Source organism: Eurypyga helias, unplaced genomic scaffold (assembly GCF_000690775.1).
Source record: "Eurypyga helias isolate BGI_N326 unplaced genomic scaffold, ASM69077v1 scaffold3211, whole genome shotgun sequence".
NCBI lineage: Eukaryota > Metazoa > Chordata > Aves > Eurypygiformes > Eurypygidae > Eurypyga > Eurypyga helias.
Genome location: NW_010230015.1, coordinates 80,235 through 94,571, shown reverse-complemented (window position 1 = coordinate 94,571; position 14,337 = coordinate 80,235). Strand labels below are relative to the sequence as shown.

Genomic DNA, 14,337 nt, shown 5'->3' with positions numbered 1-14,337 from the left:
CCTGCTGATAACACAGAAAGAATCTGAAGAAGGCAGCTGGGCTCAGGTATGAACCTTTCACATTACTTTTTTGAACAGAACACTAGTAATTATGTAATTAACAGTGAATCAATAATATGCACAGAGGAGTATAGTACTGTGACAGTATTTCAATGATTCAATTATGATTTACACATTTTGGAACTCTTCTAATACAGAGAAAATATTCTCTGGACAGGTTTGCTAGATAAAGCACAAATATGCTGTAAATATTTTTCTTAAAAGAAATTGCTGCATTCCAGAGACATCTTCTACCTCCCAGATAAACCTAGAAAAAAATATTAACCTCATTTTTGAGCATAGGCTAATAAAATATGTCAAGAGTTTGAGACCTAACAACTCTAAAATTACACCAGATTTTTTTTTAGAACAATTGTATAAATCACACCCATGTATCAGTCTACAGTCTTGTATAATTTGGAACAAAATTTTTCACTTTAATTATACTGTCAATTGCTTCTGTGTTGCAACTTCTTTCCAGTATATGCACACTCTTACACTATCTGTCTTTGCTTATAGCGTTTCTTTTCTTTTCAAAATCTCACAAGAATGAGAGATGAGGCGACTAGATTTTCCCCCACAGAAAATATATCTGGCTCCCTTTGTGTCATCCTTTAGTCTATAATGAGAGGAGACATTAAAAGCAAACCCTAAAGATAATTAGTCTTGAACGTGATGCTCAAAGCTGAGCACGGTCCTATTGAGGAGATATTAATCTTGCAATTTATGAATTTTCTTTCCTGTTATGTTTTAGTAGTACAAAAAATTGACAATAGTAAGATGTAAAATCTATCTTGCAGCTTAATTGTGCAAGCCATATAAAAACAGCTCAGCATGCATGTGTGTTTTTCATACACTTTCTTCCTCACCCTGTTGAAATTTCAGCTGGACAGTGAAGTAGCTGAATGCCTGAATGCCTCTAGAGGAATCTGGTTTGTTCCTATCTTAAAGAATTAATTTATTGAGCTCCCACATATGATGCACTTAGGCGTAGGCTACTCACAGCTCAAAATACCACATGAATAGAATGTTTTGGTCACCTGCTCTGACTGCTGGTGAAGACTGATGGTGAACATAAGCTTGGCTGATGAACAACTCAAATTAACTTTTAGTCTGAAAAGGACGACAGGCGTGTAACCATGAAGCGTCACGAGATCCTATTTCAGAAATCCTCGCCACCCCTGAACACTGACACAAACTTCAGTTGGTTCCCTGAGGCCATGTTTGTTTTACCAAGTTCAGTGTAAGATTTGCCTAGCATAACTATTCTAGAAGGGCAATTGAAAGCAAGTTAAGGTTACGAAACAAGCACGTTTTGATCGCGTAGTAACTCTGCTTGCGTTTAAAACTCAGAACTGAAACTACAAGTTCTTATTACAAAATAATTGCTTAAAATTTACAAAGGTAGAGAACAAGACACAACAGGCAAAAATGCTATCAGTAACAAATCTCTCTCAGTGCCTTCCACCTCCAGTGCCAAAACGATGTAAATACAGAATTAATCTTTTAGACAGGATTTCTGACCTAGGAAGCCTCACTAGAAAAAGAGCACCACAGACAGATACTCTGTCTTCAGTCTGCAGCGCAACCTTGGACAGACTCCAGGATTCACTCTCCTTATCCCTTTTGTTTCCCTGTAGACCCTGGCTTATGGTGATATGAACCACGAATGGATAGGTAACGAGTGGCTCCCCAGTCTGGGTTTACCTCAGTACCGAAGTTACTTTATGGAATGCCTGGTAGACGCGAGGATGTTAGATCACCTGACAAAGAAAGATCTGCGTGTGCACTTAAAGATGGTGGATAGCTTTCATCGGTACGTTGGCGTGAAGGCTGCACCTATTAAGGCGTTTATGTGTCTGACGTAGTGCTCCGTGCTGCACAGAGCAAAACCACTTACTTTCTGTTGTTCTGGTGTGGAAAACCACACAGAAAAGTGAGTGCTGAGTGTCAGAAATCTGAACTGAGACAGATTCCTTTAGAAATGGCAACCGCATTGCAGTTACGTCTCTCAAAACTAAGATAAATTTCATAATGAGCAGGGGACCATTAATGAATAAATGAAGCCTCGACAATACAGAAACAGTAATAAATTATTAAGTGGTTTAAAGTATCAGAAAGTGGTGGACTAAGATATGAAGCCCTGAGATCTCATAATGACGAAAAGCTATTGTGTGTAGCACGTAAAAGCCATTAACTGTACAAGCAAATTGACGGTTGTTCAGGTTATCCAGGGATATAGCGGGGAAGCTAAATTGGAAATATGGAAATAAAGGCATTTAGACTTTAGGGAGAATGATGATTATGTGCAAGAAGTGGATTTTTTTTTTTTAATGTACTGTCTGATTTGTCACTTTTTTGAGGCCTGATTTGCCAAAACATTTCACAGCTCGCAAGAGCTGACCTTTTCTGAATACGGTTTTTAATGTCTGGGGTTTCTTATGCTAGAACATTTATTCAACCATATTCATTTCGGTTTGTCCATTTCATTTTTGAAGCCTGTGGAGATTTTTTTTAATGGTTTTGCTCTTCCCTCTCCTCAAGATTTGCTGCACAGGCACCATGCAACACCTCATGTGATATGCAGGAAAATACATCCTACATATGTTCCCATCTTCAAAATTATATTTATTAACTCTGTAAATGTTTCTCTTTAAATAACAGAACAAGCTTGCAATATGGAATCATGTGTTTAAAGAGGTTGAATTATGATAGAAAAGAACTGGAAAAGCGAAGAGAAATGAGTCAGCATGAAATAAAAGGTGATAGTCTCTGGGAATGAATCCTGGGAATGTTTCTTCTTTTGAAGCTTGAAACTATTAACCCATTGTCATGCCATTTTAGCAAAGCATTTAAGCACGTGCTTTAAGTAAAACTAATGTAAGTCCCTCTGCCTTCAGAAGACAAAATACCTCCTTAAATTAGGCACAGTTAAGTACTTTGCTAAATTCGGGCTGCAGTTCCAAGTGGTGGTTTGATACATACATTTTGCTAAATTGGATTCCGGGTACAGATCTTATTCTAGCCTCTTTGAGTCTCAGAAGCAGAAGGCCAGATAGCCTGCAGCTCAGCGGGACGTGCTGGGGCCAACACTGTGAAATGGGAGCAGTCAGGACCCTAACACCATGCTCTTGCTTTTGAAAACCTTTGCCTTTGGTTTCGAACTTTGACATGTGTACCATAGAAAACGTTGGTTGGAGGGGTGGCCACTGAGGCAGTTGGTTGGTATATGAGTAGTTCCTGTCAGAACTGGCCTTGTTAGAATATTTAACAGCTGATTTTAAAGTATTTTTCTGTGTGAAGCTCTCTAGAGCAGTTGCAGGCTCGCTGCATGCTTTCTTTTAGATATAACAATTAGGGCAGTTGGGCTTTTTTCCATTATCAGAAGTGAATCCTTTGATTCCTTTAAGCGTTTCCAGCTCTAACAAATAGAGCAGTCACCACTTCCCAAGCACAATGCTGCTTGGAAGAGCTAAAGAGGGAATTAAAAGGGGGAATGGCTGTGGCGGAAGCGTGCATTTGCTCAGAGCAGATGATGGCATGCACTAATGCATCTGCCTTGGATGTGGAGGCATCCGTCAGTCAGCCCGAGGGGGTGTAGCTGGAGGCTGACATGGGGGAATAGGGAATCAGTCTCCAACAGCCTCCACTGTTGCTTCAGTGCCAGTCACCACTAGGACAAGGGTAATAACCCACAGCCTCCTTCAACCTGTTGGGCACCGGTCCCAGGTGGGATTTGGTCTCGGCAACCCCTGGCTGCCGTGCTCCGTTGCAGGCAATCCTGACCCCAAAGTCTGGGATGCTTTTGGTTAGGTCATGGAGAATGCCTGCTCCCAGCACAGCTACATTACCAGGACTTAGAAGGGTTCAGGAAAAAGCCTCGTCACTTAGCAACACAAAACTGAGTGTTACATTTCCCACTCACAAGTCTGAAGGTCAGTATAAGTAACTTTAACCTTTCGGCTAGGGTAGGAGCTTTTTTTTTTATAATAGCCAAGTCCTCAAAAATGGTTTCCTAGCTCATTTCGTTGCCTCAGCTTTATAGCTGGCATGGACCTTAACAGCTCAACCAGCTTTCTGAACTAAAAATTGTTGTAGTCTCTGAGATTGTGAACTCATCGTTTGCTTTATGGAATGTTATAAAACGGTTGGTGCTGACCCGACCCTCAAAATGTTGAATGCAGAACTTTCCAGGGACGCCTTGGGAATTTCTCCTGTGCCCTTGGACTGTTAAACTGCAAAATCTTGCCTAAGAATTGACAAGGGTATCTATAGGAGGCTGGAGGATTTGCATTCCGGAGGTGCCCTCTGGAGGCACCTTTCTCCTTTGGCAACATGATTTAGAATAGACTAAGCATTTATCTTGGAGGTAGCTCAAATCACACAGGGCTTTAAATAGGAGATATTAAGCTATATGAAAAATTTTCTGGCATTCCTATTTTAAGAACTGAAGCAGTACGACATCCACAGTGCATGCAGAACTACGTGCATGCACCAGTACGGTTCGGAAGTTATGGGGTACCAGGAGACTGACCCGGTGTTCTGTCTTTACAGATGTGCTGGTGTGGAGCAATGATCGAGTCATACGCTGGATACAAGCTATCGGCCTCCGAGAATATGCAAATAACATTCTAGAAAGTGGTGTACATGGTTCACTTATAGCTCTGGATGAAAACTTTGATTACAGCAGTTTAGCTTTATTATTACAGATTCCAACACAGAACACCCAGGCAAGTTTGCTCATGCTACTTCTGGTTAATCTGTACCCATTATTGCCTTTTCTTCATCTTCAACCATTTTAATCTTTTACTTTGGTATCTCTAGGCACGGCAGATCCTTGAGAGAGAATACAACAACCTTTTAGCACTAGGAACTGAAAGACGACTTGAGGAAGTAATTAATTTTATTTTCAGTATTTATAAAGTATGAGAGTAAAATGTAAAAATTACATGCATGAAGAGGTGTTAATTCACCCATTGTTGAAAAGCGTCAGTGGCAGCTATAAAAAAGATTAGGAAATGCCCGTCAAGGTTTTTAAAGTCACACCAGTATGGCTAAATATTCATATCATTTTGGATGCTAAATTCTGCACTGCACTCTTACCTTAAGATGAACATTTTCCATAGGAAACATGCAGAAAGGAGTGGAAGTTTCACTGGCCAGAGCACGTAGGGAGAATGCCTGTACTACCTATTCTTTAGGACACTTAGACCCCTTCTTAAAAAAAAAGGAAATAAGTAGATTTTTGATAGGGGTTTTTTTGGTGGTTTCCTCGAAGATAATCAATATGTAGTTGAGTGGGATTTGGGGCAGTTATCTAGTAAGGGGGATCTCAAATCCACCTACAGAAAATATTCATCTTAAGGTAAGAATCCATTTGAAAAAAGGTCAAGTCTTGGACTTCCGTACATAAGGAGGAACAAAATTTTGAAAATGTGAGATGCCTGTGAATGCTGTGCATGCAACAGGAGTGTTTAATTCTCTATCAGCACTTTACGAAAGCCTCCTAACGCAGTAACAAACCCCTGCACTTTCTGTCACTGTATTTGGGAGAGATTTAAGTTCTACTGTAGCTGATATCTAAAAACCTCTGCTATATCAAGGCAGAGATTTAAGAGACACTTTCCACCCTAGCATTTAATGTTTCTGAAGCACTCGCCTTCAGAAGAGTGCAGTTACTGGATGCAGTGCAGCAGAGCGGGGCGGTTGCCGTGGAATACATTTGACAGTGGCAGAGGCAGCAGGCGGCAGGATAATTAGTCACAAAATTTCAGTTTGCTTCATCAAATATAACTCTGTGTTGACAGAGCGATGACAAGAACTTCAGACGCGGCCCCTCCTGGCGACGACAGTTTCCTCCACGCGAGGTTCACGGGATCAGCATGATGCCGGGCTCCTCGGAAACGCTGCCGGCGGGGTTCAGACTAACCACGACGTCGGGGCAGTCGCGGAAGATGGCGACTGACGGTACGCAGCCGTTTCTGCACTTACCCTCGAAAAGCAAGAGGCTCGTTCTAGCGTGCTAAACTGACTTGGAGTGCGTGTCTGTCGTGCACTGATCTGACTCTTAGTACAAAACGGTGCCCTAGTTCACCTATCCAGTATAGGGCTGGAGTCCGGGAGAGCTGACTTGGGGAATGGAGAAGCACTGACTTGGCATACTATTGATTTCTAAGCAAATGTTTCAGCTCATTAGCCACGCTAGCAGGTAGAGTTCATTTCAGAGAATGAACTTAGAAAGGGCTACCAACTTTATTTTCCTGTTTGACTTTAAAAATAACTAGCTTAACCATGACCATCAAATAATTCAAGTTGCTAACAACCAGAGAGGCAGTTTGGTTAGCAAATACTGAATTTCAGGTACTAATAGAGTTACTGTGTACCAGTCTTAATTTCTCTGGAAATCTTTCAGCTTCCAAAAGATGCACGAACTTGGATGTGGTTGGAAAATTTACAAGCCGATCATAATTCCAAAAATAAGTAAAATGCAAAAATCGTTGTAAGAGGGCAGGGGGAAGGGACAAATCCCAGTGCGGTTATTCCTTCAGGTACACTGGATGAGGCTTTGAGCAACCTGGTCTAGTGGAACGTGTCCCTGCCCATGGCAGGGGGCTTGGAACTAGATGATCTTTAAGGTCCCTTCCAACACAAACCATTCCATGATTCTATGATTCTGTACCTGCCTGAAGTTCTGAGAAGTACTAGTGTACAGATTGGCCCACTCCAAATAATGTTGCTTGTTTCCTCATGAGAAAATTTAGGCCCATTAATAGACTTGTCTCCAAGTTAATTTAATACACTACTTGTAGTGATTACGTTCTGCAACTCCCGAATGAAGTTGGTATGGCAATATTGCCCTCTAAATTCCATTAAAATTTTCTCACCTTTAAAAATAATACTTTATAGTTGCAGTTACAGATGGCCTTTAAAAATAATACTTTATAGTTGTTACAGATGAAATAATTTACTGATTGCATTAGTGAATTCCATTGACTTCACTGCTCATGTGCACGCTTTGCTTTTAATCCTGCACTTTTTGGCAATGATGAAGTTTTAGGACAAGAATCCATTCCAAGGCAAATTCCATGTACAAGTAAAGGCACTAGCTCCCTGCCCATTTCCATGGCCCACATTGCTGTAGTAGCTAAGAACCTTACAGACACTCATGGATGTAATCTGGCCACGCTATGACGTAGAAGGTATTATTCCCATTTTACAGATGGGGAACTCAGGCACAAGGGAGATTTAGTGATTAACTTGAGTTATTCCAGACAGTTTATTATTGAGCTGGGTACTGCACTAGGTAGATTTAAATGTAGGTGGCTTTGAAGACCTGCATATTCATCCAGGATTTGGCTTCCTCTGTCTCCCATTGCCAAGAATGCTGTAGTATTTAAACAGCATGATAGGTACAGTATTAGGACTTCCAACAAAATAAAGATAAAATTGAGTTTTACACTGTATTCACTTAAGACAGTTTTCAGTAGTACACCAGACAGGAAGAAACTCTTGAGTTCTGAACTAGACCATGTGCAGATCATGTCATAGAAAGCTACAGTGCAATTTAACAGCCACCCTTCCCGTTGGAAACAGACTGATCTATTTTCTTCATGATTCTAAAGAGGTTCTGGTTTGTTTCTTTCTTTTTTCTCTTTTATTTTACAATTTGCAGTTGCTTCATCACGACTGCAGAGGTTAGACAGCTCAACAGTGCGCACATACTCATGCTGACAAGGCCTAGCAAAGAAGCCAGCACTGAATTGTTGTGAGTATTCGTAAGGGGCCGTCACGAAAGCTCTTGGTAACTGTACCCTACACCCCGTACTCCTTCTCGTGATTCAAGCGGGAACAGCACGGAGCAGAGGACCCAACCCAGACTCGCTAGGGTGGTCATTTGGTCACGCCAGCGGGCTCACGCTCAGTCCAGGGGATGTGACGCTGTTTTCTTCCCATCTCAAACAGCAGCTTCTTTCTGCTGAAACCACTTTAAGACAAAAGTTTTCAGACAACTCTGTTCAGATAACAGCTCACCAGTCATAACGTACTTTTTATGCTCTCAAGCTTGCAGATAGAACTTGCTAGTTCTAAAGATAGTTTGCTTTGGGAACTTGAAGGAGTGCCACCAGAAGTGAGAGAGGGGGAACAGCTCGTAAAGCAGAAGAGATTGACATTTGGGTTTTTTTAAATAAGGGATACGGCCAGGTTTAGAATGTCAGGTAGCTGCATAAAGCTAGATCGAAACAGAGAACAACTTCTGAAGGTACATAGTACAGAGATTGTTGTACTTCCCAAATCATTCAGAACTGGCAGTGACAAAGAAAGGATATTCTGAGCTGGACACAACATTGGATCAAATTTAGTACTGGAATTCGTGTTGCATTTCCCACCACTTATCTTGTGAGTATTGCTATGAATCTCACAGAGTCACTCTTCTGCAGCTCTGCAGAAATACACTCTTTGCTGCTACATGACAAGTTTTGCAGAAATGACTAGCACAATGAGCGCTTTCATCAGTATGGCACCATTTCATGCTAATATTTTCTCAGTAAAACAGTTTTCCATTTAGTTACTCGGGATTGTAGGGAACTGCTAGAGTATAAAATCTCAGTCTAGTAGAAGAGGGAACTTCTCATGACACCACTGAAAAATAAGCACAGGAGATTTTTTTTTCCTAAAACAGGTAAGTTGAGCAGCTGGTCCTACAAGGATGATGATGAACCATGTAAAGTACATAAATCTTTTTATGTTTACATGTGTATAAATTAGAGCTTGGTGTTATATCAGTAAAGCGAAGGGCAATACTCTCACTGGATTCCGTGGGGGTAGGAGCTGATCTCAGAGATGTGTATCTTTTCTCCTAAATGCTTCAGAATTGCAGTGTTGAAAGAAATAAAGTATGACCAAGAAGTTACATTCAAACACCAAGCTATCGATCAGGCCAACATTAATGGGCCAGGCACAGGAGGTGACATTTTCCGACAGGTTTGAAGAGTGCAACAAGGGCAGAAATTGAAAATCGGTAGGTTAACAAAAATTAACCTGAAATTATTGAAATTGTTTAGTCCCAGTGTATTCAAAAATTGTCTAACAAGTAGCAATCCACAAACAGAAGTGAAGTAGCAAACTTTGCTGGCTGGCACTGTATGTATATGGGAGTTGTTAGGTTTTTTTGAGCAAGAAGATGTTTATACGAAGTTATACAAGTCAACCTCAGTTTCTACAGGAGTATTAGTAGCGTTTCAAGTACCAGTGAGATGTATCACATCAGCACTTGCTGCTCGTCCACTATCCTGCCAATTACATTCTACTATCAAATGCTTGAGAATCCTATAAGAATATCTGATTTCCATCTGAGTCGTAAAGGCTAATATATAAGGGCGACTGACACGAACGTACTGTCACTTCTTTCCACTTACCATATACTCCCTTCAGAGAAGCAACAGGGTGGTGTGATCTAGAGCTTTGGTGCACGCACTGTTCAAAAACGCAATTTAAAAACGTCATGCAGGTTAGAAACCAAAGAGCACGTTAAAATAATTTTCAACTTCAGTAAATCATATTAAAAATATGCAGGGAGAAGATTTCCTTTATTATTATACCAAACTTGGAAAGTTAAACCAATTACCTGAATCTCAAGGATGAATGCATGAACGAGAACTGCTCGTACGGGGCACGTGAAGCTGGTTGAAGGGCAACAGGAGTTTTCAGAATTCTGTGATCACAGTTCCCGAGTAACAGTTTATTCATGGAAGGAACTGATCGAGACCTGGACAAAAGGGAAGACTATTCATTACAACAAACTTCCTGAAATTTTGCAGATCCAGGTCAGGGCAAGACCCAGGTTTGTAACACCTTGCTTGGAATCCATTGGTAGCTGCTTTACTCTGGTGACCGAGCTCCCTGCATGCACAGAGCCAGGGACGGGTTCTGACTGGAAGCAGAGGGGATGGATAGCTGGATGAGCACCACACAATAGCAGCATAAGAGAATTTTTTATCTAGTAGAGCAGAATATGCATATGAAGAGCAGCCTGAAAAGAGAGCTGCAAATGGGTTGCACGTGGAACAAATGAGGTGGCCTGTGATCGTGGCAAACTGCAGATTCTTGCGTTGCGCAACTCACCTTGCTCACAGAGGATGTCAAAGCCTTGTATTTCAGAATAGTCTATGCCAACAATTCCAACTGGGTACAGCCTTACAGTGTCGTACAGTGTTTCTTCACAACAGCTGGGTTCAGTTCACACACTCCCACGTTGTGTTTCAGGTGGGGCTTTAAACATTTGTTGAAACCACCGTGACGAGCTGCCAGGAACGGTGAACTGACCTTCTCAGAACAGTTACGTGAGGGTGCTGCGGGCAGCCCGGTTTGGGCGCTCTCTGGGTCAGACATCTACGGGCATTTCAGGCACCCGGGGTCTGGCCCTTCCTGCTGCGCTGGCTGGACGTGGCCCAGCTGAGCGTCTGCAGTGCTGCTGCACAGCCAGTGGAGTCAGCAGCCACGCTGTCTGAGCTTTCCCAGCACTCTCCTCTTTTGAAATCCTCGTCACTGCCAAGCCAGAAGGTTCAGCCCCGCAGGCTGGGGTGATAGAACGTACTAATTTCACTTTTATTCCAGTCAAGTGTCAAAGGAGATGCGGCAAAGTCAGTGATGTACTAGGTCAGTGAAGGGTTCCAACGGGGATTTCTAAAGAGAGATGGAGAAGAAGAGTTCCAGAAAAATGTGAACAATCATATAGCAAAGAAATGGTCAGGGTGAAAAAGGTAAATGCTGTGAAGCTGCGGTGAATAAGGAGATTCACAGAATACATCAGCAAGGTCTACACACTTAAAATGTGTGTTCAGCCATGTGCCAAACAGGCAAAGGTCTGCACAGGCAGGAAACCAACCCCAGTGCTGAATGAAAACAGCAAGAAAACAACTGTAAACTGAACATAAGCAGGAGTCTGTTTTGATCTAGGACAAAAGGCAGTATACAGTAGTGAAAGTCTGAACTGCATTATTAATAGATTCATGTTGCAGATCTAAGATGAACGTACAAACGCACGTCTCCCGCGGGTACTCCAAACCCTTGTTTCAGTAGAACGTGCAGTGGCTTACTTAGTGCTATGTCATTGCATTCCAGGCCAAATGAGAATCCAAGAATTAATGTATGTTTGTTTATTTTTTCCCTTAGATGTCATCTCTTTCTTCTACTTTACCTGAAGTGCACTACCAGGACTTGGGAAACGGAGCATTAAAGCTCTCTGCAAGAACAGGGTCATAGGGCAGAGAACATACCAGGTTTATCAGATGAACAGATACGACGTTCCTTTCACGTATTGGCTAGTTCAAAACGAACGTTAAAAAAATACCGAAATTACTACAAAATAAAGGAAAACAAAACAACCTCCCCCTTTCCTCTCAGCATCTCTGTCATCAGAAATTTGGCAGTAGTGCACATCCAAAGCTTTTATCAAATGAAGCCACTCATTTTTACATTGTTCCATCCGTTTTATTGTAAAATACTAGACATCTACGTATTTACTGTGTATGTATTTCTTTTAAAATGTGTAAGTCTTATGTAAATGGATATAAATATGATTTTTTAAAAATGAAATCTATGGTACATGGGGTCTCAGTGAAAACATTTGACAATACAGTGTCAATAATACTGTTTGTATCTTTCCATTCCACCATTTTTACAGTTTTTGGATTGTAACAGTCAAATGAATATGTTTAGCAGAGTTAGAAGCTTTGACACGTTCCTCCTGAGAAAATCTGTCAACACTTAAAGCTGAGCACCTGCCTCTGATGATGTATAATAGATTGACTAACCTGGAACTGGAGCCAAAGTGGACCTCTAAAGACAAAATGGAAATGTTAGATCTCCACAGGGAAGCACCATGATGGCTCACCTCTTAAAAACAAACAAATAAACCCAGAAGAACTGTTTACACAAACAAACATACAAAAAAGCAATTTAATAAAACATGATTTATACAAAACCACAAAAACTTTCTTCTATGTTAGTTACCTGCGGACCAAGAACCACCTTGCTTTACCAAGAGCCACTTTTTCGTTCCGGGATCTTCGGACACCAGCCAGCATCGGAAAACTAAATGTAATATTTACATAGAACCAGATTCTCATTTCCAGATATATATCCAACCAAGAACAAAAAAAAAAACCAAGAAAGGAAGGAGAAGCCAAACCCCACCATTTCTTCATTGCAAACCGGTCGGTCATTAGACAGGCTCCTGCCACCGTTACGCTTTCAGCCAAGATGGCCTTGCTGAGACTTCACCGAAGTCAGTTTTATCAGAGGAAATAACTGAAAGACAGAGTGCTTGATATATAGTGTATAAAAGTTTAGAAGAGCAACTATTACCTGCTGTGGCTTTATTTGGTGGTGTTAATTGTTGTTTATTCTTTGTTTAAATGGGAAGTTTCAAAGTAAGACCTACCTAATAGTCATTTACCTATTTGCTATTTTTCTGCTGCTTGACCTTAGCTGAAGACCTGTCTTTTAGTTATTTCTTTTAGCAGTTTGATCTGCAATGTTTGCACGTACATCAACATTTGTTTTGTCTATTTTCATTTGGCAAACTTCGGTCAGTCAGATGGTGAAAGATTTTTCTCCCCCAATGTCAATAAAAAAAGAATTCAGTGCTATTTGTGTTTATAAGTCTATGGGGCTTGGGACGCAGTAGCATTCGAACAGTTCAGATGCCAGACGCTTCCCGCGGCTGAGCAGAAGCGCGTTTTGCCACCAACGGGGTGCGAGTGGCGATGGATTTACTGGGCAGAATCTGCCACGAGAGGGAGCACGGAACTCGCGGATGGGCGCGCGCACACCCGTATGGAGACACGGCTCTTGCGGCCTTAAGCGACGTGGTTTGCAGCTGTTCCTTCTCCCTCAACCTCCTTTTGGATCGTTTTAGTCCACAACGTCACAAAGCCAGCAACGCCAACACCATTTTCAGTGGTTGCGGTATTGTTTGGGTACGCTGCCCCCTGGAAATGCCAGCACCCGTTTCACGGGGCTCCTTCTGCATCCCGCGCTCCGATTCAGGGGGCAGCGGGGAAGGAGGGGTGTTGGGGAAAGAATGAGCAAGATCTTGCCATGAAAGCTGCAGGCCTCCTGCCCCAGGAGTACAGCACCCCCAAATCATTGATTTCACAGGGGACGAAAACACGCCAGGAGAATTAAAAGTATTTTTTTGAAAGAGTACCATTGTGACGTCAGTTTTGACCGAAGGCTAATGTGTGAAGTCTCCTAGTACATCCCTGCCCCCCTCCCCACCCCCCACGAGCTGAAGCTCCACTCCCAACCGTGAGAACTGTGGCTGTGTTAAATGCTGTCCAGTTGGCTCCAGCCCTGCCCCTACACAGGCCATAATCACTACATCAACCTCTGCCGCCGAGTTCCGGTAACTCCCTGACCGCTCAAACCTGCCTGCTCCCTGCTTCTCTCTGCAACCCAGATTAGGTCAGTGCTCTCCTATCACTTGGTAAACGGGTTTGTTCTTCCCTGACGCTACAGCCAGGCTGCTGGGCATCACCACAGCCCTGCACAGTGACCCACCACTCCTCCCTTTCCCCAGCTGGGACAAAGCTAAAGCTGCAGACAAAGCATTCTGCAATCACAGTTCCTCAGCAAAAGGCTCCTCTGGAAAACAAAAGCTGTGTCCATGACCCAACTGTTTTCCATAGGGTACTGCTGCCATAAGGTGACTCTGTCTGAGTGCTGATGGCATTTCTGGAGTCCTCCACATCATTACCAGGGTGATAACAGAGGGAGTATGCCTGAACCCTCTGCCTCTCTTTTACCCCAGTCTTGATTTTGAAGGATTCCCACCAAAACAGATGGGTGGGGGGAGCAAAAAAAAAAGAAAAAAGTGCCAGCTCAGGCTCCCTCAGAAAGCACAGGTAAGTTGTTCTTCCAAACATTTTTGCCATGGAGACACTTTTAGGAATGCTAACCGTTCAAGCTCTTCACAAACAGTTCAGATGAGAGATAGTTGTTTCTTGTCAATATTAATATGAGCAAACAGCCCCTCGGAAAGGCAAGTGCCCATTACTAATTTACTTTTTTTTGGAAAAAGTCTGACATTAATTCTCCCCTCCTTAAAGAGTCAAAACTAGAAAGCAGGTTACCTTACCTTACAAATGGGAAACTGGTGTAGGAACATGAGGTGTCATTGGGAAAACTATACAAAATCTAGGAAATTAATTATCCTGTCCTACATCCTATTCTTTACTGGAGGGGCTCATGCTCTCACTGCCTGGATCCCAACCTGCTTCTGCCACCACACCGCCA

At 42.3% G+C, this 14,337-nt stretch overlaps 1 protein-coding gene across 1 annotated transcript in view; it reads left to right on the top strand.

Annotated features, from left to right (window-relative positions):
- PPFIA2 (protein tyrosine phosphatase, receptor type, f polypeptide (PTPRF), interacting protein (liprin), alpha 2) overlaps positions 1 to 11,400 on the top strand; it is a 112,834-nt gene extending 101,434 nt beyond the window's left edge. The window contains exons 21-28 of the mRNA XM_010160584.1: positions 17 to 46; positions 1,680 to 1,855; positions 2,704 to 2,801; positions 4,594 to 4,769; positions 4,864 to 4,932; positions 5,847 to 6,006; positions 7,712 to 7,804; positions 11,212 to 11,400. Of these exons, the coding sequence (XP_010158886.1) occupies positions 17 to 46; positions 1,680 to 1,855; positions 2,704 to 2,801; positions 4,594 to 4,769; positions 4,864 to 4,932; positions 5,847 to 6,006; positions 7,712 to 7,770 (768 nt within the window). The 3' untranslated portion in view covers positions 7,771 to 7,804; positions 11,212 to 11,400. The remainder of the gene's footprint in view (positions 1 to 16; positions 47 to 1,679; positions 1,856 to 2,703; positions 2,802 to 4,593; positions 4,770 to 4,863; positions 4,933 to 5,846; positions 6,007 to 7,711; positions 7,805 to 11,211) is intronic.
- Positions 11,401 to 14,337: the final 2,937 nt, after the last annotated feature.